This window comes from Camarhynchus parvulus, chromosome 1A, assembly GCF_901933205.1.
Source record: "Camarhynchus parvulus chromosome 1A, STF_HiC, whole genome shotgun sequence".
Taxonomy (NCBI): domain Eukaryota; kingdom Metazoa; phylum Chordata; class Aves; order Passeriformes; family Thraupidae; genus Camarhynchus; species Camarhynchus parvulus.
Genome location: NC_044586.1, coordinates 44,281,494 through 44,305,807, shown reverse-complemented (window position 1 = coordinate 44,305,807; position 24,314 = coordinate 44,281,494). Strand labels below are relative to the sequence as shown.

The 24,314-nt window shown below is 38.9% G+C and overlaps 1 protein-coding gene across 1 annotated transcript in view; it reads right to left on the bottom strand.

Annotated features, from left to right (window-relative positions):
- Positions 1-4,501: 4,501 nt before the first annotated feature.
- The window catches only part of ZNF277 (zinc finger protein 277), a 42,016-nt gene continuing 22,203 nt past the window's right edge, over positions 4,502-24,314 (bottom strand). Inside the window, exons 4-12 of the mRNA XM_030960950.1 lie at positions 23,948-24,030; positions 19,286-19,377; positions 17,810-17,920; positions 15,841-15,973; positions 9,748-9,815; positions 8,479-8,575; positions 7,880-7,922; positions 5,667-5,841; positions 4,502-4,873 (exon numbers count right to left, since the gene is read on the bottom strand). Coding sequence (XP_030816810.1) covers positions 4,681-4,873; positions 5,667-5,841; positions 7,880-7,922; positions 8,479-8,575; positions 9,748-9,815; positions 15,841-15,973; positions 17,810-17,920; positions 19,286-19,377; positions 23,948-24,030 — 995 coding nt within the window. The 3' untranslated portion in view covers positions 4,502-4,680. The remainder of the gene's footprint in view (positions 4,874-5,666; positions 5,842-7,879; positions 7,923-8,478; positions 8,576-9,747; positions 9,816-15,840; positions 15,974-17,809; positions 17,921-19,285; positions 19,378-23,947; positions 24,031-24,314) is intronic.

The following is a 24,314-nucleotide window of genomic DNA, read 5'->3' as shown; positions in this document are numbered from 1 at the left end:
TATGCAAACAAAACTGATGTATTGTTAGTTGTAAATATGCTTAATTCCCCTGCTCTTCTTAAGGAGAGAGTGAATTTATCAGGGATTTAAAATATAAAATGTGGTTCAACTAAAGGGTTACATGTATCACTAAAATAGTTACTTTGTCTGCATCTTCATGAGCAAGGGTTTGGCAAAAGATATAAAATCCAATTCAAGAAGTAACTAAAAATTTCTTCCTGGTGGAAGAAGTCAAATTGAGCACGGCTTAGTAGGAGAAAACTTCCTACAGAAAGGAAAAAAAAACTCCACTTGGAAGAACAGAACATTGAATGTTCATGAAAAAAGGGATAATTTTACACGCAACCACTGCTGCATCTATTTCTACAACAGCTGATTTTAATGACTACTGCATGGAAGCAGTAATTCCTGCTAGGGCTTTAAGTTACCTCTTGCATGTGACAATTGTTATCTAACCAAGTTTGACATACCTGGCAGAGTAGACAAAGGCATAATTTGATAATTTGACAAACAGATGCTTCAGTTGTTGTATTGTTACTAAGCCTCAGAAAGCATCCTGACTTAACAAAACCTCCTGGGGAAACAAAGCATTTTTCATGTTGCCAGTGTGAAATGCAGCTTTTCTCCAGGGATCTTTGATTCTCTTTGGCCTCTCTATACATCTAAGTAAAATGCAAATAATGCAAGGCCATTCAAAACAGAATCAAGTCATGAGCAAAGCCCGGAAATTTGCTGCTGTTCATTGGCAGTAGACAGTAGATAATGCCAAGGCCTATGTCCACTGTCTGCTCTGGACCTGAATTTGAGAATGGACACTGGTAACCTTGTTTACTTCCACTCAAAGTTCAGTGTGCCACCTCAGATTTAGGTCAAACACTGTTAAATGGAAGAAGGAGAGAGAGACTGTAACAAACACCTCAATCACTAGTAGAGATCTGACTGGAATTCAGAGGCAGCAATGACACTGAGAAAGGACAACAGCAGAGAGACTTTTCAGAGACTTAGTCTGGTGTTTCTCACATCAGGTACCATTTAGGCAGCTAAGAGAAGATGATGACAGCTCTCACAGCACGCCAGGCAAATGTAGACAGAAACAGAAAACAGTGTCTTAAATGGAAGCCAACAACCATTAACTCCTTAAGTCAGATTAAGTTTGCATAGACTTGTCAGACTAAACTGAGTGTGGAGAAGCATCCAAGACATAATTAAGATATTTGTAAAAAGGGCAGGAAGGATTACCAGCCACCTGGACACAAGCATTTTTTTTCCTTTAACCCAGGTCCTTCTAAACATGGCTTTAGACACAGAAAAATGAGTGTGTATAAGGAGTCCAAGTCTAGGCTAAGAAAAATTATTGTAAGAAATGTTCATCGGAGTTAAGCTAATGCAGATTTTTTCATACCAATTAGAAGTACTCATTCTCATGATCTTGACTCTCTCAAGAGCATTTGCCAACCTGAACTCTGTCCACTTCAAGAATTAAGGCATTATTATTTTTGTTGTAATGCTTCCAAAAATACTCTTTTTTTAGAAGACCATATTTGCCCCTAATAACTGTATGCAGTCATTACTGTGTCCTCTATTTATGACAAAAAATAGCTGCAGTTTTAAAACAGATAAGAGCACAAGAATGCCTAGGGAAAATTGTGGGCATTATATGAACAAATAAGTATGCTCCAGCAAAATGACAAGCATCATTGTGCTAAATGAAAATGCTTGATTTCTACCCTAGAATCCATAACTAACCCTCTCTGTGAACCTACAAAAGACTTAAACCTACTTTGTTGCCTGTTCGTAACTGAAGTAACAAGTGCAACCCTAATCTAATTCCTCATGTTCCTGATATTTCAAGTGAACAGTTATACACTGCATATGAATTCTTCCTAAATCCCTCTTTGTCTTTACTCAAAATATTCAACCACTCTGTTATGTATATAATTTCTCTTTAGATAGTCTCTTAATTCTACACTGACATTGTTTTCATTTGGTAGGGATTTGAATGACTCAGCACCACATTCCTTATGATTAGGAAATGTTTTGCCATTTCATTTTATTATATATCAGTAAAATTTTATACTTCCCCTAATGTGCCCTCCTGATATGGGCTTGCCATAAAACTCATTGTGTGCTGCTGCCATAGTTCTTTTGCTGTTTTTTCCATTGCTCAACACACATCACTAATGTAAGCCCCATTAACGCTTATTCCCTCAGCTAAGAATCTGACTAAAAAGCAAAGATGGAAATCAATTTCTAAGTTAGGAAGAAAATAACTGCTTGGAGAAAATTAGGGGGCAAAAAAAGCAGCAACAGCCATTGCAATTGCTGTACGAAATTAAGAATTTTTCAAATGCAAGAAGTACAGATTGTAGCTTATTTAAGATGGTCATGACATTTTAGTTCAAAAATACTGGGCTTTCTCGGGTTGGCTGCTTTGTTCTCTGCCCCGAGATGTGTGGGGTAGTTCTGAGGTGGTCCGTGCTCTGAAGAATGAGTCAGGACTCTTCGATGTTCAGTCTTCGGGTTGTTTATTTTATCTTATCTATAAGGTTTTCTCTCTGCCCAGCTGAGATCCTCTCAGCATGGCAGCCACAAGCACTCTCCGCCGCCCCTGAGGCGGTGTCGTATTTTTTACTACAAACTACGTATATCATATTTACTTTTAATTCCCAATACCTATCACCTATGTTAGACAGTGCACTTCTACTCTCAACCAATCCCCAAGTGCCAACATCATAGCAGAAAATGGAGAACAAGAAGAAGAAAGAAGAAGGACGAGACACGCCCTGATCCCTCCATCTTGTCCCCATAACCCCTATACCAAAAATCCCAAAATCTATATTTTCACCCTGTGAACACCCTGTTATTGCACCATTCAAACCCGTGTGACTTTCAAATCCCCATACCAAGTTGGCAATTTGCTGGAAGGATCAAAGTCAAGCCACCAGGTGTTCCAGGCACCATGCCAGGGTCTCCGAGCCCCCCGGAGGGGTCTTCGGCGACTATGGACATCCGGAGTGATGTGCTGAGTTCCCACAGGCTTGTGCTTGCTCCTCCTAGATTTTTGTACCAATGCAAACATATGACTACAACTGTGCCCTTTTTCTGTTTGTATTCTCAGCACCTGCTGCACTTCTTCTATCCCATTTCCTCTTGACAGAGTCAGATACTGCTTCTGTCTCTGTTTCACTCTGCAGTTATGTGGCTGATCTGTCCTACTCAGTGCATTTTCAGTATCCTGTTGGTCTAATTTATTTCCAGAGCACCAGGGCCTGAGAAAAAATATGAAAGAGAAAGCAAAGAGAGGTGCTAGAGGGTGATGTGTAATGGCAGGAGAAAACCAGCCCAATGCAAATGAAAAGAAACTGATGCAAATGAGATTGCAGGGTGAATTAGGGGGACATAGAAGCTTTGCAGAACATGGCTAAAGATTTGCACTTTAGCCCCTGCTCCCAGGGACTGCTTTATAATTCACAATCACCATATAAACACAAACAACAACTCAGTTGATAGCAAGGAATTTCAGGTAATGAGGGCTGTGCAAAGGCAAAGCAGCAGCTTTGAATCTTCTCAGGCAGGGAAGGGCACTGAGCCAAGACTTCAATTCTTTCAGCCAGTGCTCTAACACTGACCTGAAAAAGAAAAAAGGATGTACTGACACTTGTGAAAGAGGTTATACATATTATGGAAAGCTAAACCTGAATTCTGGAACTACTTAACATTTCAGGAATACTTAGTTTGGATCATCCTAGCAGGACCTGCTCTGAGCAGCTTTACCCTGTCAAGATCGAGATTCTTTCTGGACATGCTGAAGACCTTCTGCCACTTTGAGAACTTGAAAAGGAAATATGACAACTTTTCTGGACTTGAGAATGTTAGGATTTAATTTGGAGCACGTGTCTGCAATTCCCTAAGTCATTCTTTAAAATCTCGGTTCATAACCATACAAGAAATATACTTTCAGGTATTTAGATTTTTGATGCAACCAATATTGCAATTATTCCATAATAATTAGACTTTAGATAGGCAACTTTTCATGCAGTCAGATATTCATGGGGCAGGCAGAGCTTTACTGATATTTCTGAGCTAGTTTTGAGAATAAGCACCATATCTCTTAAATACTGATGATTAATAATAGAGATATACAGATTTTTATTTTCCAGAAGTTCTAAGGTAAAAATGAGCAGGATTTCCTTCACACACCTGACCAAGAATTACATTTTCTGTCTGCTCTCTAACAGCAATAGAACATAGATGATTTACTCACTGGCTTTACACATCGTCTCAGTTCTCACCTTTCACAAGGTGGCCTTAAAATAGAACTCATATTCTGATTCATTCAGGACAAATTAAAAAAAGATGAAGAATTTGTAAATAACTCTAACGCACTAAGGGTATTTGAAGATCCCAGCATAAAATCAAGCATGCAATTTTAAAATTAAGCTAAAATTTAAAGGAAGATACACCAACAAAGTTAACATTAAATTTTTATTCAGGATTCGCTTTTTAATATTTATGTTATCATAATGTTATCGTTTATGTTATATAATGTTATCATAATGTCCCATGATGATAACATTAGTGAGTTTTGAGTTTAACTGTATTCCAATAGTCTTGAAAGCTGTTTTTTTTTTTTTTTTTCTTGCAGAAAAAGCACTAAAGGACAGCCACTGTACTTCCAAATCAAAATTTCTCCTGATTCTTGTTCTCTTTCCACAGAAGCTGGTTTAAAACACTGCTCTGCTTGAGAGCTTTTAGGCTGGATATATCTTCACTTACAACAGGCACTTCTTCACTTTGATCCTCAGCTTTTGCATCTTCACTGTCTGACAGTGTACACAGGAGTGTATCATTTTCATAGGTAGGAAAATAATACCTGAAAGCAACAAAACATGATTACTAGACAGTCACACATTTTGTTTGAGAGGCTGAGACAAGAATTTTAAAAAGGAAACATGAGCAAGTCTGGTTGTCTGGAATGACAGTAAACAGCACACCCAAAAAATCAACTGCACAGTGCAGATATGCACAGTGTAGAGGAGTCACAGAGAAGAGCTGACAACAGATGAGCCCTTCCTCCTATTTCTTCAACCATATGATATTACAAAAGAGACTGCAGATCCATATTTATCCCTCAACAAAGGCTGAACTGAGGTGTTTGAGTTAGAACACTCCCTGTGCTCTACCACCTGGTAGAGAGCACCATTCCCTGGACCCATACAGATTACTTAGAGTCTGAACCAGTCCTTTGTTACACTGTCTCTGTATTTTCCATGGAAAAAACTATGGGTAAACTACCAGTTTGTTTTGATGCCTAAAGTTAGGTAGACATCATGCATATATCTACATTAGACATGCAAAAGAAGGGGTTTGACTTGGTTCTAGAACAATTTTGCAACAACAAACTTCTCTAGGACAGGGACTTCAAAGTGCAGATCCCATAAATAGGAACACGCATCTTGGATGCAACTAGAAGAGGAGTACCCTATGTTCATTTTATCTTCAGACTGTATAGAGATTTCTAATCCTGACACCATTTATTATTTTATCTGGGCCACTAGAGTTAGGGAGCTCAGGGCACTGTTGTATTTGCAAATCCCAGAACTTACTGTTTCATAGAAATTATCAAGTAAAAGTATAAATGCTGGAAGAAATGTATTTGCCCTTACTGTGGTTGATCCCATGTAGTCCTGGCTGGCAGGAATGCAATGTGTTTGGTCTCTTCCATATGACTTATCAATCCTCCTTTGGATTCAAATTTCTCCTGGCAGTTGTAACAACGACAATGATGGATTTCTCTTCTGATGAAATTCACTAGCTTTACTTGCTGATAGAAGTTCAGACCTGGGAGAGATGGTAGTGAACAAGCACTCGGGCAACATAAGTCTTAATTTAAAAATGCTTGCTTGGATTAAGCATAAGGATTGATAAGAGCTTACTGCAGACAGCACTGCCTGCATGCTGTATCTTAGCAAATTAATGTGTTTATTCCTAGCTGCTGGGAAACCAACCCTTCTTTTAGTGCAAAAACTGCAAACATTTTGCTTCCTCAGTCTGTCTTTAGGCTTAGTGACAGAGGTTCAGGAGGAGGCAAGTAGGTTGAAGAACCTTGGGAAGTGAGAGAGAGACTGACTATTGGCATTGCACCCTGGCTTCCCTGGGCCAGGCCCAGCAGGCAGACAGGGTGCATGGTTTGGAGGATCCCCTGCCCTCCCTGAGCACAGTGACTTTAGGGAAAGGGGCAGTCCCTTAGAGCAGACCTGTCTCCTCTGTGACTGCCCCACGTCCCCAGGTGTGAGCCCCTGCAGTGGAACCCAACAGTGATGAGGACAATGGTTCACCCAGCACAGTGGCACCACCAGGGTTAACTCAGCCTGTGCCCTGCAAAAAAGCTGCTCCCATAAAGAGAAAAATACAGGTCATGGTCACAGAAGGTTCTCTGCTGGAGGGAATGAAGGCCAAAATGCCAACCAGACTCACTTTTAGGGGAATTCTGCTGCCTCCTTGGGGCTCAGGGTCAATGTGTGATACCTTCCTGCCCTCATGGGTAATTATCTGTTAGTGATTTTTCAGGTGGGCAGTGATGAAGTTGCAACAAGAAGTCCCAGGGCAATCAAGAGAGACTGCAGGGCCCTGGGAAGACTGGTTAAGGGATCAGGAGCACAAGCAGTTTTCCTCTGTCCTTCCAGTTGCAAGGAATAATGAGGGAAAAACAGGAAGAGCCAGCAGATCAATACCTGGTTCCAAGCCTGGTGTCACTGGAAGAATTTGGGGTATTTGGATCATGGGTGTGTCAACACAACCCCAGGCCTGCTGGTGACAGATGGGGTACACTATCTCAGAGGGGGAAAGGGATCCTTGCACAGGAGTTAGCAGGGCTCACTGAGACAGTTTCAAACTAGATTTGAAGGGGGTAAGGGATAAAATCTGTCTAAAGGCCTGTTAGAGATGAGCCTGGGTCAGGGTGTCAGTGTATTGTGTTTGACAAAGTGAAGTGCTGGGTCCTGCAACAGGTCACACAACCCATGGAGTGTTACAGGCTGGGGGAAGCTGCACAGTAGAAAAGGGCCTGGGGGTGCTGGTGACAGCAGCTGAACATGAGTGCCCAGGGGGCCAAGAAGGCCAATGGCACCTGGCCTGTATCAGCAACAGTGTGGCCAGCAGGAGCAGGGCAGAGATTGCCCCCCTGTTTAGCCTGGAGAAAAGGAGGCTCCAGACTGACTTAATCACTCTCTGCAGCTACCTGAAAGGAGGCCAGGCAGGGGTCAGTCTCTTCTTCCAGGTAACAAGTGATGGGGGGAGATTTAAGTTGGATATTAAGAAAAATTTCTTCGCCAAAAGGCTTGTGAAGCCTTGGTACAGGCTGCTCAGAGAAGTACTTGAGTCACCATGTATTTAAAATAGAGGTATTTTAGATATGTGTAGATGTGGCACTCAGGGACGTGGTTTAGTGGGGACTTGGCAGTGCTGGCTTAATAGTTGGCCTTAAGGATCTTAAAGGTCTTCCACAGCCTAAATGATTCTATTCTATAGCAGAAAGCAAACATTGAATAACAACAAAAATAATAATAAAAATAGTAATACTTCCAAGTCTCCAGCAGCCAGACCTGGAACTCATAGAGCAGGTATTTGTAGAAGCTACTCTGCAAAAGAATCCAATGGGTCTAAAGAAAATAGCACACATCCTTGGCAGCAGCAACAGTTCCATAAAAATAAAGTGTTCTTGGCTTGCTTTTGTAAGCTGGCAGAAACAGTTTCCATTATGGAAAAGTTAAATGTCTCTACAAAAATAAAACTGATAAACTTGTTTTCCACTATTCTTATGATGTGGTTTTCTCCACACTAGTGGCAAATGCTGACAATTACAGCCCCTCTTACTCACCATGCTCTGACTTTATTTTAGGAAAGTGAAATCCATGTGATTTCTGGAGGGAAAAAAAAAGGGAAGAAAAAAAATCTTATTTCCACTACTTCTACTATTCCAAATTAAAAACAGCTCAGCTTTTCATGGGCTGACACAGACATACACATGAATACACATACACACAAACATGAATGCATGAAACAAACCCCAGAAGTTTGGGTTTATCAGAAACTTTTGCATTCATATTTAATACTTAAATAGTTTATTAAATAGTTTTAATAGTTTATTATTAAACTATTTAATAGTTTATTAAAACTGAAACACAGATGCTAACCATAAAATATATTAAATCATGAAACCACTATGATATCAAAGATGCTACTTTACTGCCTGTAGCAGTCTGTACACTCACAAGTAATAGCTAGTCATACTCTTAATGTAAAGCTTGACTTGTCTGCATGTTTTAAAGAATAGATGCTGGAGGTGCAAGCACTATTTTAGTTCTGTGCTGAAGAGGGTATTTTAATGCAGCAACTGATTTGACCTTAATAAAGATGTCACAACTACAATTTTTAATTCCACAGTGATGAAAATCTGTTATTTAAAAAAAGTCTTACCTGCATGTGAAGATAGAGTTTCTCTGTGGTGTCTGCTTGTTGTTCACAAAACAGGCAAACTGCACATACAGGATGCTCTTCCCAGTCAGACCAATCTCTTATGAATGAAAGTCAAAAAGATTCATTTAGTCTTAGGAAAGAGAAGAGACATTTTGAGAAAGGGCAATTCAGATTCTGCTTTCACAACACTAGAAATAAATCCAGAGAAACTGAATATTTTAAAGGGGTGGAAAAGACAGTGTGGATTTACAGCTGGATGCATGATTACAATCTGGTGTAGAGTCTAAAAAAATTAGAAATTTGAGAAAGACTGAGCTGTTAATATTGGGTAATTTCTATGCAGACAGCCATTTAATAGTACTTGAAACTGTCTGCACTAGTAAACAGAATCCTAACTTCAATTTCTATCCAGTTTGGCAAGTCATTAAACATTGCTTTCAGTATTTATTTTCCTAAGGTCTTTTAAAATTCTTGCATACCTTTCTAATCTTTCAATACACCAGCCAAAGTCATAATCATCAGGCAGAGCTAACTCTAAGTGTTATTTACTTATGAAATATTAATTACTCACTTATGCTACATTTAGACAAGTACACAGAGAATACTTTACCAAAATATCCATTTAAATCATAATGCTGCTGAGAGCTAGAACTATTACTGCACCAGGCAGAGTCAAGTAAAATTAACCTCAAGTCACAGAGAGGATCAGGAAGATCAGGGACCTTGATACCCATAAATTACTTCCTGCTTATTCAATTTGCTATGGCCAAGGAAATCACCTCTGCAGTGATCTGAGGGCCTGGACCACAGAAGAATGCAGAAGAGGTGGATGTTGCCCTCAATCAGCACTGTTGAGAAGCTTCCTTTGAAATCCTTTAATCTCTAGTTATTACCTTTTTATCAATTTTTATACAATTTCTTCTTCATACTGACACTTTTGATGCTTACTTTTAATTTTAAATTTGAGCAGAATCTGTTCAACTGTTTTCTGGTGCAAAACTAAACATGAATGTATTTTGTCGACATCATTACAAACAGAAGGCTCTTGTTTGAGCTCTAGGGAAACAAAAAAACAGGCTTGTGGATGAAATACAGAGTTTACAGCTCTCATTGCTCAGAAGTGTTTTTAATGAGGACAATTTGGAGTCGAATTGATTGGCTTAAATGAATTTAAACTGGGTACTAACTGTGCACAGCATTTTCCCTGCAACTACTTCAAAAAATAATGGTGCTGCAAGTCTGTGTAATGGATACATAAGTAACTCTTACTCTTCTAGGTTATCTAGTAATTCCCGGTCATCCTCTGACTGCACTTCCTCCCAGGACTTTCCAAATTCCTGGGGGGGGGAAAAGAAAAGAAAAAACATTTCCTGATTCTCATCACACATTGTCACTGAACTGAAAGAACATCTCAGAAGTCACAATCAATATCTTATTTTGGATCACTTCAGTATTGCTGTGAGTAAAAGGCATAATGTTGTCATTATACAACAAACGTTTCATATCGTTGTCTCCTTAGTGCAAGAGCTTCATACTTCCTCAATGCTTCTCATAGGCAGCCCCTCCAAGCACTGACTCTTTCTTCTTCTCACAGTAGCCAACTCAACAAACCAATCCACACTTTTAGAACACTCTTCTTCTTATTGGCAACAGCTGGGGCCTGTTAAAGTCAGGCCTATTCCTAATCTTTAATAATTAACCCATCTGCAACTCTTTAGGGGATAAGATTACTTTCTAGACTACCTTTATTTACTTATATTCTATCCCCCTACAGTGCAACACTTCCAAAGTGTTCCTGAGGCGGGTATGTTACCAATACGTCAAGTTTGCCCTCCCACTTGCTCAATCCATCTGCCCACCTTGCCTTTCAAGCAGCAGGTTGCTGCTCCATGCAGCTGCCCCACCTGAGGCTCCAGCTGCAGCACTCAGAGCTGTGCCTTGCCAAGGCTGTGCCAGTGCAAACAAAAAATTTTCCCTGCAACTACTTCAGCTTAGCTAAAGTGCTCCAGAAAGTGCTCTGGTGTCAGCTCAGCCAGAGTGCTCCAGAAAGAAGGACAGCCAGGGCACAGAGCTCTGGGATAGACTCCACTTTGTGTTCCCTCCTCTTCTCAGACATGAACGTAAGCACATCTATTCATGGTGTTCTGTTCCTCCTTTTGCTTTTTGTGTTGTTTATTTATACCTTAAAGACCTTCAGCAAGAAGTATACCACAATACATTTGTGCAGCCTTCAGCACAATGGCAAGCACTCTCAGCAGGACTGAGATATAAATAACAGGCAATAAAAAGCTAAAGGGCTCTACTCAAATACCAGCAGTGATCTTGGGATTCTTCTTGTCTTTAAAAATACACTTGAGCAAACTAACCAGTAATCAGAATAGTATTTTTGAACCTGATGGCTATGGAGGATTCACAAAGATTACAATTGATGATCTCATCCCATAAAAAAAAAAAAAGACAGCTAATAAAAAGATAATCCTTCAATTGATTTTATTACAATATTCCTACTAATAAATATATTTAATAACATCCTTAGTAACAAGTATGATTATTGCCTTTATGGGTGTTTGGAAAAAGAAGGAAAAGATATCGATCATTTAACAATTTAATGAGAATTCTTAAAGTTGTTAGTGTCTATCAGGAAAATGATAAACAATTGTCCCTAGACAGCTCTAAACATAATGTCATCATATATTACAGAATGAAAATTGTGTAATTAATTCAGTGATACTACATGGTAGTGTGCAAGCTCTCTGAGTGAGAGGGGAGACTCATTAATGTCACCATTACTGTGAGATATCACGAAGCCATTAGCACCTCTCACCACATGTTCTCCCAGCTGCACACTCCTTTCCTATGTCTGCTAATGCTAACACCTTAATGAGCACAGAGTGGCTCACAACCACTGCAAAATGAAGAGGAATGCTCACCATTTTCCCCTTACCAGCTCAAAGTGTATCAGCATAACAGAGTATGTTCAAAACAGCAGCCTTAAGCTTCACCTTTTAATTGAAGGTGAAAGGGAAAAAATACATCTGAGCTTTGTTATTGCTGATGTTTTTTATGGTGTTTCTTGTGAGGAAGGCAGAGAGGGAGCTTGTAAGATGTCTCTGTTTCCCTCATCTATTTATATTCAGAGGTGAAAAAAAGAAAAGGAAAAATCTAAAAGCTAACCAGGTCTTGTATCACTGGAAAATTGCATGGTGAATGGATAACTAGGAACACTGTGATGAAAGTGCAAAGAGACTGAATCTGAGCAATTGGGTGGAAAAGAGTTCTTTGAAACATTCCTAAAATCCTTCAGGTTTTTTTTTTTAACACTTTTTCAGTTCTCCAGCTTGATGGGCATCTGGGACCAAGGGTGCCTTTGTTAAGTATTCAATTTTCTTTGCTTTTTCATCCAAGATGCAAGAGCTGCCAGGAATGATCTCTAGAGATTCCCAAGAAATTCTTAACAAAACCAGAGAAAAAATGAGACTTGACATTGTTAATAGTTCAAACACTAGAAAATGCATAATTAAAAAAACCCTGAAGGCCTTGCTATATATTCAAGAAAAAACAACTTTTACTTTTAAACACTTTTTGTGTACCTCACAGAGAGGATGACGCTATAGAAAAATGAGAACATGCAAATGTGTGTGGTTTGATTATTTCCTCTTCCAAAATGCAGTCTAAATGCACAGAGATGAAATGCCTCACTGGCAATTTACCTTTGCAACCAGAGTGCAGTTCTACAGGAAGAAAGTCTGTGTGCCTCACTGAGGCAACACATCCCAGCTTGAAAAAAGTGCAGAGATGGAAGAAACTAGAAACAGCAGCTGGTATCTCAAGCAGTGTTCCCTAAAGAGCAGTTCCCAAACTACATACAAATGGAGATCCAGGCCTGTGCAGCTCACAAACTCCAAATATATGTTGATTTCCTCTGCAAATTCTCCCTTGCCCTTCTTTTTACCTGCCTTGCTGTGATGATCTGAGTTATGTTATGTGGTTTATATTGCTGCAGAACTCGAGATGGTCCATCAGGAAGAAGAGATGGCCTTACCCCAACGTTAGTTAATCCTCGTTGGATGAATTTCAATATGAAGCATTCCCCAGTTGGGGGATTTTATTAAATCTTGAATCATCATCAACTTATGAAGAGTTTCCCTTTACTGTTTTACAAAATACACAGTGTAAATCAGAAGAGATTAAATATAAGAAGGGATTCTCATAATAAAATATTCTTCCCCTGGCCCCCAGACAATAGTGATGACCTAGAGCTTGGCAATAAGGAGAAAACATCTTTTTATTTTTGAGGAAAATAAAGACTTTATGAAACAAGTTTTCTAGAAGTAGCAGGTACCATTTCTCAGCTGCCTAGTTTAGTTATAAGTGTATTAATTCACTGATGCTACATACTGTACACACATGCCATTAGTCAATTTGAAAATAGACATCTGGGCTTCCTACAAAGGATACTCTATACCTAAAAGTGCTGCTGGTAACAATCAGGTGAACACAAAAAGGAAGTTCTTGTCAGTCTGGGTTTGCCTCTGTTCCTCTGGGAATAAGGGAGTTTTAATACTGCTTTCTATTCTTTCATGGCCTCCAGCAGCCACCACATTACAGAGTTCTTCTCTCTCCATTTTTAGTTGGCTCTTTGTGCAAGGTGTGCCATGGGGCCACAGGATAATACACACAGAGAAACAAGGAAATTAGGGTTTTTTTGAAGAAAAGAAAAATAAGGAATTCTACATCTATATATTATCAATACATTGTTGCTCAGTTCTTTGCACTCCAGTACCAGTTCATCTCTGAATTAACACTTCAAGCCATTCTGTAGGATTGGTATAATCTTCCATACTTACACAATGCAGTCAAAAGACCTTCAAATCCACTAGAGAATCATTTCAGATGTGATAGGTAAACCATGTTTGTGTCTTTGAAACTGTATAATCCCCTGGACATTTAGAGCAATAGGAAGCACAGACCTCTAACACTCATTGGGAAAAATGAGTAAATCTTGATAGTACACATTAAAAAAAATTCTGGTAAGTTGTGAGGTGTTAGGGAAGAGGAAGAAAATCACTACATTGAGCCATTACAAAAAGCAGATATTGTATAACATCTAGAATTTACTGAATATAGATGCAGCTTGAAAAAATCCATCCTATCACATTTAATATAATCTACTGTAGAGCATGTATGTGCTCTACAGAATATTTCCTCCTTAAAATGTAAAGGACAATCTACTGAACTCCTAGTGAAGAAACTGAGATTCTTCCTTTTAGTCTTCCTGTTTCTGTGCAGAAAAAAAGGGGTTGTCAAAGGCTGTTTGGAAAGCAAACACTTTCCATTATGTAGAAACATTCCTAAAAATTTCCTGTGTGCAAACGTACGTTTTATAGTGAACCATGTTATAAGTGTTTAAGACAGAGTTTTTAGTCTGTTTTTGATCTTTTTTTTAAAAAAATCTTTCTTTAAAAGAAGAAATGTCAGAAATTCGGATGTGGGTATAGTCTGAAGGATCAGAAAGGCTGAGTAGAGACATTTCCCTGAGTAGACTGTAGTGTAGACAGCTGAAAATGTGTGGAAAGACAATGTGGCTGTAGCAGAGCATGTAGAGTCAGACAAAGAATTGTGATCATTCAGGTACATCCCACAAGATGTACTGGCACAGATCTTGCATAAGCAGTACCCACTGCCCAATTTTAAACATTTTGGTGGTTTGACACAGCTAATCTGAGTTACATTTACTGTTGTCTGTAATTTCCAGAACCTGAAAGAATGCATGTCTGAGTGATGCTACTGAGTGACCAATACCTGAGCTGGTTCAGGCTGGACCCTGCCAAGTGCTGGCCAGAATCCCAGTTGCAGGCAAATGGGACCAAGGTCCTGACTGTGAAACAGTTTGCATGGTCTGGGGCCACACAGCAGCATCACTCAGACCCCACCTGCATGTGGGTCAGCAAGCACAGACCACAGACCATCCTCAGGTGATATGGGCAAGGCCTCCAGCTTTGGAGCAACTGGAGAAAAGAGGTTGGGTATGTGAATATTAGCCTTGCTGTTGTATTTACTTTGGCATATTCTGCTTATTAACATGACACAGCCATTGTGTCTGTATTCATGTTATGACCTTCCTGTCTCTCCCACGTCTTTCAAATTTCTCAAGTAGTGCTTCATGGTTCTCAGAGATTCTGGGTAGTCACCTAACTCAGTTTCTTGATCTAAGATGGAACAGATTAAAATGTGAACAATGAATGCAAATGAGAGACAAAAGATAATTCAAAAAGATGCCAAGTTCTGAAAACATAGTATTACATGCAGGACAAGCAGAGAAGAAAGAAACTATTAAAATCACTTAAAACAATTACATGAAATTAAAATCTGTTAACTTCCAAAGGAGAAGTAAATGCTCAGTTCTGTTGAGGATCTAAGAACATCTACCCTACACAGCTTCACAACTTTTTCCTCACTGTGCAGCAAAAACAGGTCAGTTTTCAATATTGTGAAATTTGAGTATCTAGGAAAAAACCTCCAGGTCTCAGATCATTGATCTTTGGAAGAAAAATATAAAATATTACCAAGGGAAATCATTCTGTCTTGGGTAGAAGGGATTTGGCAGGGATTAAACATAAATTTTTGTTCTCAGTATTAAAGTAACACCCATGGAGAGAAATTAAAAGGAAAGAGTAGGTAAAACAATCATGAATGCCTATTTATAACCTGGATATTAGCACATGTAGAAGGCACAAAGACTACTTCAGGTGAACTATAGTTATTTCTGGGACAGAACATAGCAGCTTTTGAAGCAGCTCCTATATTCATAAGTTGAAGGCAGCAAATGGAAATCTGTTACATACACATGCACACACTCTCAGAGGTCTGAGATAAAAAAATATTTAGCAGCATACACCTACCTGGAGGCTAAAAACTAACTGTTTTTCTTTCATCTGTGTGCCTTTCATTTTCCTCCTCTTTGCATTTAATTTATCCTCTGAAGAGCACTTCCAGCTTAAGGTTTGTAGAAAATGAGCTCGAAGCCAACTTGCTTTAAGTTAGGCCTCCATTTACTTAATTGCTCAATCTCACCTTCCCTTCTGTTTTTAAAGCAGAGACTGAGCACTAATGACATGATGATTAGTGTCTCTTCAAGCTACACTCTTGCATCTCTCAAAATCAAATCTCAACAAAAAATGTTTACTAGTGCTTAGTTTGCAATTATCCAGAATATCACACCATAAATGAGCATACTTCTCAAGAATACTTCACTTGATTTTTGACCTTTATACTAATTGCTAGTTTGGATTTATTCACTTTTAACTAGATAACGTCTGTATCTCTTTAGTCAATTTGCTAATTATTCACAGAACTACTTACCAAGTAATTAATGATATAAAATTTGTCATATTCTTTATTTTTGGCATTGATTCTGCGATGCTGCTTCTTTCTCATGTGATCTTTAAGTGTGTTTTTGTCTCTGAAGACTTTTTCACAGTATAAGCACTGCAAGCTAAGATAAAAAGGTAAACAGGTCAACATGTTAAACTGAAAATAGTATAAAATAATAAACTTAAATAAGCTGGAGTTATATATAGTAAGATTAACCTAAGCATGTCAGAGCAAACTAAAAGAAACCAGAAAGCTTATTTGAAAAAAAATAAATTACAAGATAATCTTAGATCACAGTAGAGTCAAACAGAAATAACAATGACAAAAAATGAAAAATATAGATAACAAAAAATTTTACTGTTTGCCCCATATGCAAAGTGGGAGAAAAGTCTGATTACCCAAAGCAGGCACAGAAAGGCTGCTGATTGCTCACTGTGTGAGCTCTGTAACTCAGCATGGACTTACACTAACATCCAATCCATCTGTAATTGTTTCTTTGTAATTCAGATTGAAAAGAAACAAACTGTGAACATACTACTTATCTTTTGAAACAGTCTGAATTAGCTAAACAGAAAGTTTTTATAGTTCTACCTCAACAGGGAGAGCAAATGAAAGTTTGCCAGAGTGGTCAATGGGTTTTGAAATCCAAAGTAAAATTCTGTAAGTAAATTCATATCCACACACACAGAGTAGTATATATAATTCACAGATAGACATACATACACATAGGTACATGAATATATGTACATAGACAGGAAAGTATTATTTAGGTGTATATACACATTACTTACGAAGGTGAAAACATTCATTAACAAATGAGAATTTTACCACAGTATGTATTCCAGAGCAATTCAAACAAAACAGAAGTACATGCATTGCCTTAAATCAGCATCATAAAACTGTTTTGGTTCCAGATTCCCCTCAGATGTTTTGTGTGGAGCAGGAATTTGGAATTCTCAGTATCATTCTGCCTTTCAAGACATTTAAGAAGTTTTGAGCTCTCCCTATGCTCGCAGACTTCAAATCAAGATTGCCTTGCTGGCGAATCATAGGTCTGATGCCAGAATACATCTATGAATTTTAATATCTGCTTTGCTCCACCTGCTAACAGCAAAGTGTTTGCTCTACTTGAGAAAGGCATTCCCATGAAGAGTACAGAAGGCTTTCTGTCAGCATACATAATGCAGTCTGATTTGCTTGAAACAAGATTTTTCTCCTCTAGTAATTTATTCTCAGGTACTATTCTACTAGCATAGCTAATATGCCTATCCTTAGCTGTAGGGGGGAGTGGCCTTTCACTACCCTGGACACAATTTCAGCATGTGCATTAACTACAGAGAGGATCAGCTTTGAGAAAACTCCCTTGAACTGAAAGCCTCAGGTCCTACTGATAAACAGTAGAGCAGCAAATTATCAGTGAGCATGGTAATTCAGTACATTAGGCAACACCAACAATAAAAGAAAAGGCATTCTTAGTATGGCTTCTTTTCTGGGAAAAGTTAACATTCATCTATCCCCTTCTGCTCTGGGTTGGCTCTCTAAGCAGTACAAAAGGGAGAGACCAAACATCCCACAGTAATGGTAGATGGAGGCAAAAGAAGACTGGAACAAGGACTCTGTATTCAGCAATTAAGGAGATGTTTAGCAAAAACATTTGTCACGATGAGAAAGAACATTAATGCTAACAGTTATGAGAAAAAGGCATGTGCTATTATTGATGTCAAACTCTGCAACACCTAACTGAAACATGGCACTTAACTTCATTCTATTAACTGTTAGGAATTGGCTTTCAAAAAGGCAACAAAAAGACTTCTAAGAGGACTCACAATAAACTTACATGCTCTCTTTGTTTCTTCTTAACTAGCCACAAATGTGGAATTAATTTTTACCTACTATTTCCAGTTAAAAGAAACACAACTCAAGTTTAGTGAAAACAAACAAACAAAACTCTACTTACTTGTCAAGCTTTTTCTGTAATACAGCCAAAAACTCATAGCAGTTCACAATGTTATCTGGCAGCCCAATGTTAAAGGCATGCTCTCTTGCCATATGATTGAGAAGAACAGATCTACAAAAGACATTCAAATAGAATGTTACATATTCTTGCATATACATAAGAATTATTCAATTACGGATTTAAAATACACCAATGGCTCTAAAACTGCATAAAAGCCAATGTTAAATAAACAGTAATAGTCTTGCTGCCACTGCTAAGAAAATAAAGAATGCAATTTTATTGAAACAGGAAGTTTTTCATTTTCAGCTCTGCTGAATGTTCAGTAACATTTCAACTGCTCCATCCACATGCATGAAATATAATCCTTTAAATGAAAATTACAGTAGAGTTTATTTTGACCCTCACTGTTAGCAAAGCTTGTTCATTATCCTGTATAAGCAAATCACATTTCAAACAACCCTCCTGGGAAACATTCTAAAAAGCCTTTTGTCAGACTTCTCTCTGCTGGTTAGCAGAGCAGAAATTCTTGGATGCAATGTGCTTTTACATCAATATTGCTTCACACAGCACCAGCAACATCAATGGCACTCAAAAGTGTACACAAATAAACATAATGGATGTTTAAATAAGATATTCTTCTGACAGAGATATACTGGTTAATTCCTTAGGTGCCCAACCTCTCTATATGCCTCAGCTTCTGCTTTTGGGGACTAAAGAAACATCCAAATGTTGACACTTGCTTTTACCATTGTCCAGGCATGATTTTCAAACATGCACTCTGCCTGTCAGACTCAGGAGGAAGCAGAGGATGAAGCTCCTCTACTGTCACCAGGCAGTAGTGAGGGGCACTCACAGAACATTGGGATGACCTGCAGGAAAACGACCTCTGGTGCTTCTACCCTTCCAGATTACCAGAACTACCCATGCAAACAGACTTAGCCTCTCCAACTGAAACTGATTTACTCTGAATACACACAGTTTCTTTGGAGCATGCACTTATGTGCAATTCTTGCTCACACTTGACTGATGCTGTAAAGCCCTCTGTTCTCACTCTAATTTTCCTCTCCTCTTTCATTTGATGTTCAAATTCACACCAGATAGGTGAGCTTTAAACAAGAAAACATACAACTGGATAAAAAGTTTTTATAACCATCACACTGACTTACACAGCTGTCCTTGTCACTAAAACAGTTGCCAAAAAAAAGTTTCTCTTTAAAATGGTTTGTTCCCAACTCCAGCATACTGTGTAGTAGAAATAATTACACTGGAATAAATAAAAAAGTTTGAGAAGTAAGATAGGATCTATTTAAAATGCCACTTCAGTTGAAAGAAATATGTAAACTATACCTTGAAGTTAATTCTACCTTCTGAGTCCTACATTATGCATTAACTGGTTCAATGACATTGAAAATATAAACAAAGATGCTGAGTAGGTATCAAAAAATAAAACAAAAGCAAACAGGGCAATAAACAAACCTGTTTCCTGTGAATTCTTGATCACAGAACATACACATACTATGAAAACTTGTGTCATATCTCTCTTGTTGTTGCTGTTCTAGAATTTCTCTCTATGAAAAGGAACAGATATGGTTATTCAGACAAAACCATAATCATAAAATCTTTCCATCACATAAGTTTATTATACATATTTATCCTTACTTGTAACAATGAACATATAGAATCCAAATGTGCTGCTGGCACAAACCAGATGTTAGTATTTTTTGAGTGTGGGTTCTCACAGAAATTCCAAGTTTTTCCAAAGGCAGTATGTGTTCCAGTTAAGTTCCAGTAAAATTCTCTTAACTTTATATACATGGTGCATGGAAATAAATAGAATCCACAGTGAGATCTTATGCAATGATTTAAATAATACTGTATAAAATGTATCAGTTTAATGTTTCTACCTGTGATTCAGCTTTACCTCTGGTATCAATGAGCAGGTTTATGGGCAACCACCTAACACCTCACGGAATGGCAAACTCAATCCTACACAGCTAATTGCAGGCAACCTAGAGGGCTTTTTCCTAACAGAGGACACAGCCCTGGCCGTTTCTGTAAGAAGCTGTGGCACATCCCACATGCGCTCCTGATGTTGCATTACACTAAACTGGACTAACACCTCCATCCCTTCCAGTGTATATCTTCAACCTCCTGAACCTTGTCTCAGCTTAAGATTGTGACAAACTGGGAATCAGATACAAACAGCTCTTCCTGGGAAGCTGGTACAGCTTGCAGTCTTGGTGAAGACTCCTCTTTGGGGTCTTTACTTACTGGGAGAAAGAGAAGCTCCTTCACCTAAAACTGCCAGTCAGATGATGGGTGAATATCTGTATGCATGACAGCAGTACAAGGTCAGTGCTGTTGTAGGAAGTATGTATTTTCAAAAAAATAGGTCTGGGGATGTTAGTTTTTTTATTTAAAGAAAACACCCAGGCGCCTTATACTGACACTGCCCCTCCATGTATCCTCAGTTTTGCTGCCAGGACTTCCTTGCCTGGTAGTGCTTCACAACTAGGAAATCTTTGTCAAGACTGTCTTTTTCCAAAAGACTGTATCTGTTTTGTATTTCACAGCCTTGTCAGCTATTTCAGCAAGCTATGCTCTCTAACCTACTTCAGGCTCATTCCTTGGACTCTCTCAATACATCACAATCACCATTATGTCTCTGCATGACATCCACCTTGGCTAGCTCCCTGCTGCAATACAGCCTGAAATATTCCTAAACTAGAGTTTCAAAACTGCAGAATGAAATGCTTCAGGCAGCACATTTTAAAGACAGCATTTGTCCTTGTTTGGGCTTGCTGTTGGAGACAGCAGTTAGGATTCAAAGGATGCAGAAAAATCACCAAAAGTTGTATAGTTATGGTCTTTATTCTACGCAACTCACGTGAGCCCATTTGCCAGTTCAGTCTTAATTGAAGGACTTTTCTGGAGGTAAAAGGCTTTACAAAGCAAAATATCTATTTAACTTGCAAGTCAACACTCAGATTGCAGCAAAAGGAAATGAAAAAATAAACAGACTTTATTGCTGTAACTAAAGCAGTGACTCCATTAGCCCCAACTACAGCTGCGGCTCGATTTCACAAAATCCTTCTGTAAAAACTGAGGATACAATTCTGAAATTCAAAACTGCAAACTATTTTGCACCATAATAAAAATGCATATTTTTTTCTTTCCTAATTTAATTACTCTGTAAACAAAACCAGCACTTGCTTTGGGTTAAATTCTCCACTCATTCCAGAGTTTGAGAAAACGTCTACTTGCAGAGCAGATGAGATTGCTCACCTGCCAACAGACTCCTCATGCCCTTGGCACTGCAGTGGAGAGAAGGCTTAGCTGGTACAGAACTGCATAGTAAAAAACACCAAAAAATCAGAAACAAATGCCCTTTAAAAAACAAAAAGGTACACTCCAATTTATAGCAGCTAGGAGGTATTATTTGTAATAAGATGGTTCTATGAAAACATCAGCTGCATGCTCCATCACAACCCTTTTTCCTCCCTGAAAGCCACAGACATGATATACACTTGGAAGACAAGTACCATTACGACACTGCATGCCCACATGATAAATTCAAGGTGTCTTTCACAAACCCAAAAGGATTGTAGAAAACTGTAAAAGATACAGAGAAGTGCAGTAATGATGCACTGTGAAGAACCACCAAACAGCATTCCTCAACCTCAAGTCACTTAATCATTGAGGTTGCAAAGGATCTCTTGAGAGCAACAAGTTCAACCCCTGTGCCCAGGCAAGGTCACCTCTACCTGGCTACCCAAGGAGTATGTTGAGTTTTCTTTTGACTGTCTGCACAGAGGAAGAGTTTACAACCCCTCTGGGTAACTTGCTCTAGTGTTTGACCACCCTCACAGTAAGAAAAAAAAAAAGCGTTTCTTTGTTTTCAGGGGGAATTTCCTGATTTTTAATTCATGCCCATTACTTCTTGTCCTGTTGGTGGGCTCAGCTGAGAAGAATCTGACTCCTTTTTTATTCATCAAGTATTTATATACATCACTAAGTTCCCCTGTGAGCATTGTCTTCCAGATTCAACAGTCCAAGCTGTCTCAGCCTCTCCTCATATGTAGTTCCTTAAGGAACTTTGTGACCCTGCCCCAGAGCTGCTCAAGGAAATCCATATCTTTCTTGTACTGGGGAGCCCTGAGCTGGACCCAGCACTCCAGATGTGGCCTCAGCAGTGCTGAGTGGAGAGGAAGGATAATCTCCCTTGAGCTGACTGCAACACATTTCCTAAACCAGCCCAGGATGTTGTTATCCTTCTTTGCCATGAGCGTGCACTCCAGCACAGGACTAATGAGACAGAATGTAAGGCAGATAAATCAGGAGACAAATCATGAATGGTTTGGATAATACTAAGGACAAATTCTTCACCATCTCTTCTAATACAAAAACCTGCCAGGTGTGACATGACAGGTTCAAAATGACCAAATAGAAGGCTCTCTCCCCATGCGTGGTCAAGCTGCACAACTCACTCCTGCAGGTAGTGGGGATCCTGGCAGTTGCTGTGGGTTCAGAGTTGGAGGCTCATATCGCTGAATTCAGAAATTTTTGAGCTGCCAATTGCAGGAGACTGTGAGTATTTTGGGAAAGGATCACCACTAGATCAGAAGACAGCAAATACCAGAGACACTTAGCTGCTGTCAAGGGTAAGATTTTGACCTAGACAAACCTTTTTTACTGATCCCAGACAGCTTTGGAAGGGAAGCATGCTAGGCATGAGTGCCTAGTGTTTTTTTTAGTCCCTGAAAATCCAATGGGCCTATATAGGAAGACAGGTTTCAGCTCAGGCAACTCTAACTCCATGAGAAATCCCCAGTTGAAGAACTACCACATTTCTCCTTTGCAGGAGCTGGGATCCTATGGAAAGCTGTGTAAGACTTGCACATATTCCTCCAATTCTGGGAATTCACTAGTCATGTACTTCAAGCTGTAGAATATTACTGTTGCCAGCAAAAAGAAATAGCACTCAGAGAGTAGCTGAACCAACTGGATTTTGCCTGCCAATCCTAATTTCCCCAGGACTAGAACTTGGGTTTTGTAAGGTTCTCCTTCATTCTGAATGCACATCACTTACTGTGCCTTTATTTGCATGCTGCTTATGTACAAACTTGTAATATAAGCACACCAGAAGAAACAGCATAACAAAGGGTTAAAAGGTCTGTGTTGACAATTCTCAGGACATGGCTGCCAGCACTAAACTGAGGAATGTAAAGACCCTAAGGCCTGCACTCTCACATCTCACAGTACAGACACAGGGTATTCCACATCTCCACTGCAATTCCCTGCATCCTAACATGAGATTATCAACAAGGCTGCCATGTACCATGCAACATTCATTTCTAAATTAGCCCAACAGCAAAACCAGACTCCAGATATGTATTTCAAACAAGAAACCATAAAAAAAACGCACTGGCCAACAATCTGGCCTAAGACTCCTGGAAGCTGGTCAGCATGAGTTGAACTTGAAGGACCATCCATTCTGAACTGACAATGCCAAAAAGTTCAGCAAGGTCTGTCCACAGTACTAGGTTGGCATCAGGCAAGAAGAACCAAAATGGTCCATGTGGACCCAAGAGCTGGCATTTCATGTCCTTTGCATCTCACAGAAACAATACTGGCCAGACTTCCTGCACTCACACACCATGGTGCTTGTGAGTATGAGACTGTGAATTAATGAAATCTGGGAGAGGGAGTGAGAATGCACACAAACAGCTTGCTCAAAGGTTTTGTAGATAAGTATCACCTTCTCTGCTCACAGTATCTCACACCAAGTTCTAGTTTGCTAATTTCCCTAGATGTGTATTATTACATGAAAGATAGTGTGCCAGTGCATTGCAGATCCTTGCAAGCAGAAAAATGTTCAGCACACTCAACATTTTTCAGTGTTCTGGGTGTAATCTCCACTTGTGGGAACACTGACATACAACCTGTACATTTATCCCAAGGAAAAGTCTATAAACAGGGATTTGTGTATGGTTGTGCAGCAGCTAGAGAAATGAGCTTAAAAAAAATAAGAATTTTGCCATCTTGCAAAAAATGCTTTCACTTTAAAATGCCTGCTAAGTTATTATATATTATTCTATTGGAATGTTTACCTTAAAAAATGAAACAATAATTTCTTACCAGTCTCTTTTGCTGAAGCTGTTCTCGAAGTAATCTGTCTTCTGGTAAAACATCACATAAAAGAAAATAATTGTCCTGTTCCTCTGTTAAGAGATTAAAAAGTGTAAGTAAGGAATGGGAAGTTGCAGCTGCTTTGAATATTACTGGCAGATAATTTGCTAAGACTTTAGAATTTATTAACAATGTAAGAATGTGATTTTTAACCTATAAAAGTCAGTTACTTTAGTTTCATAATTTAATGAAACATGTTTAAATATTTGTGCATGTTTATATTGGAGTATGAAGGCAAGAGTCTTGCATAGTTTTCCTCCACTACCAGCTTTATTCATTTTTGTGATGGTTCTCCTGGACACATAAAAACATTAGC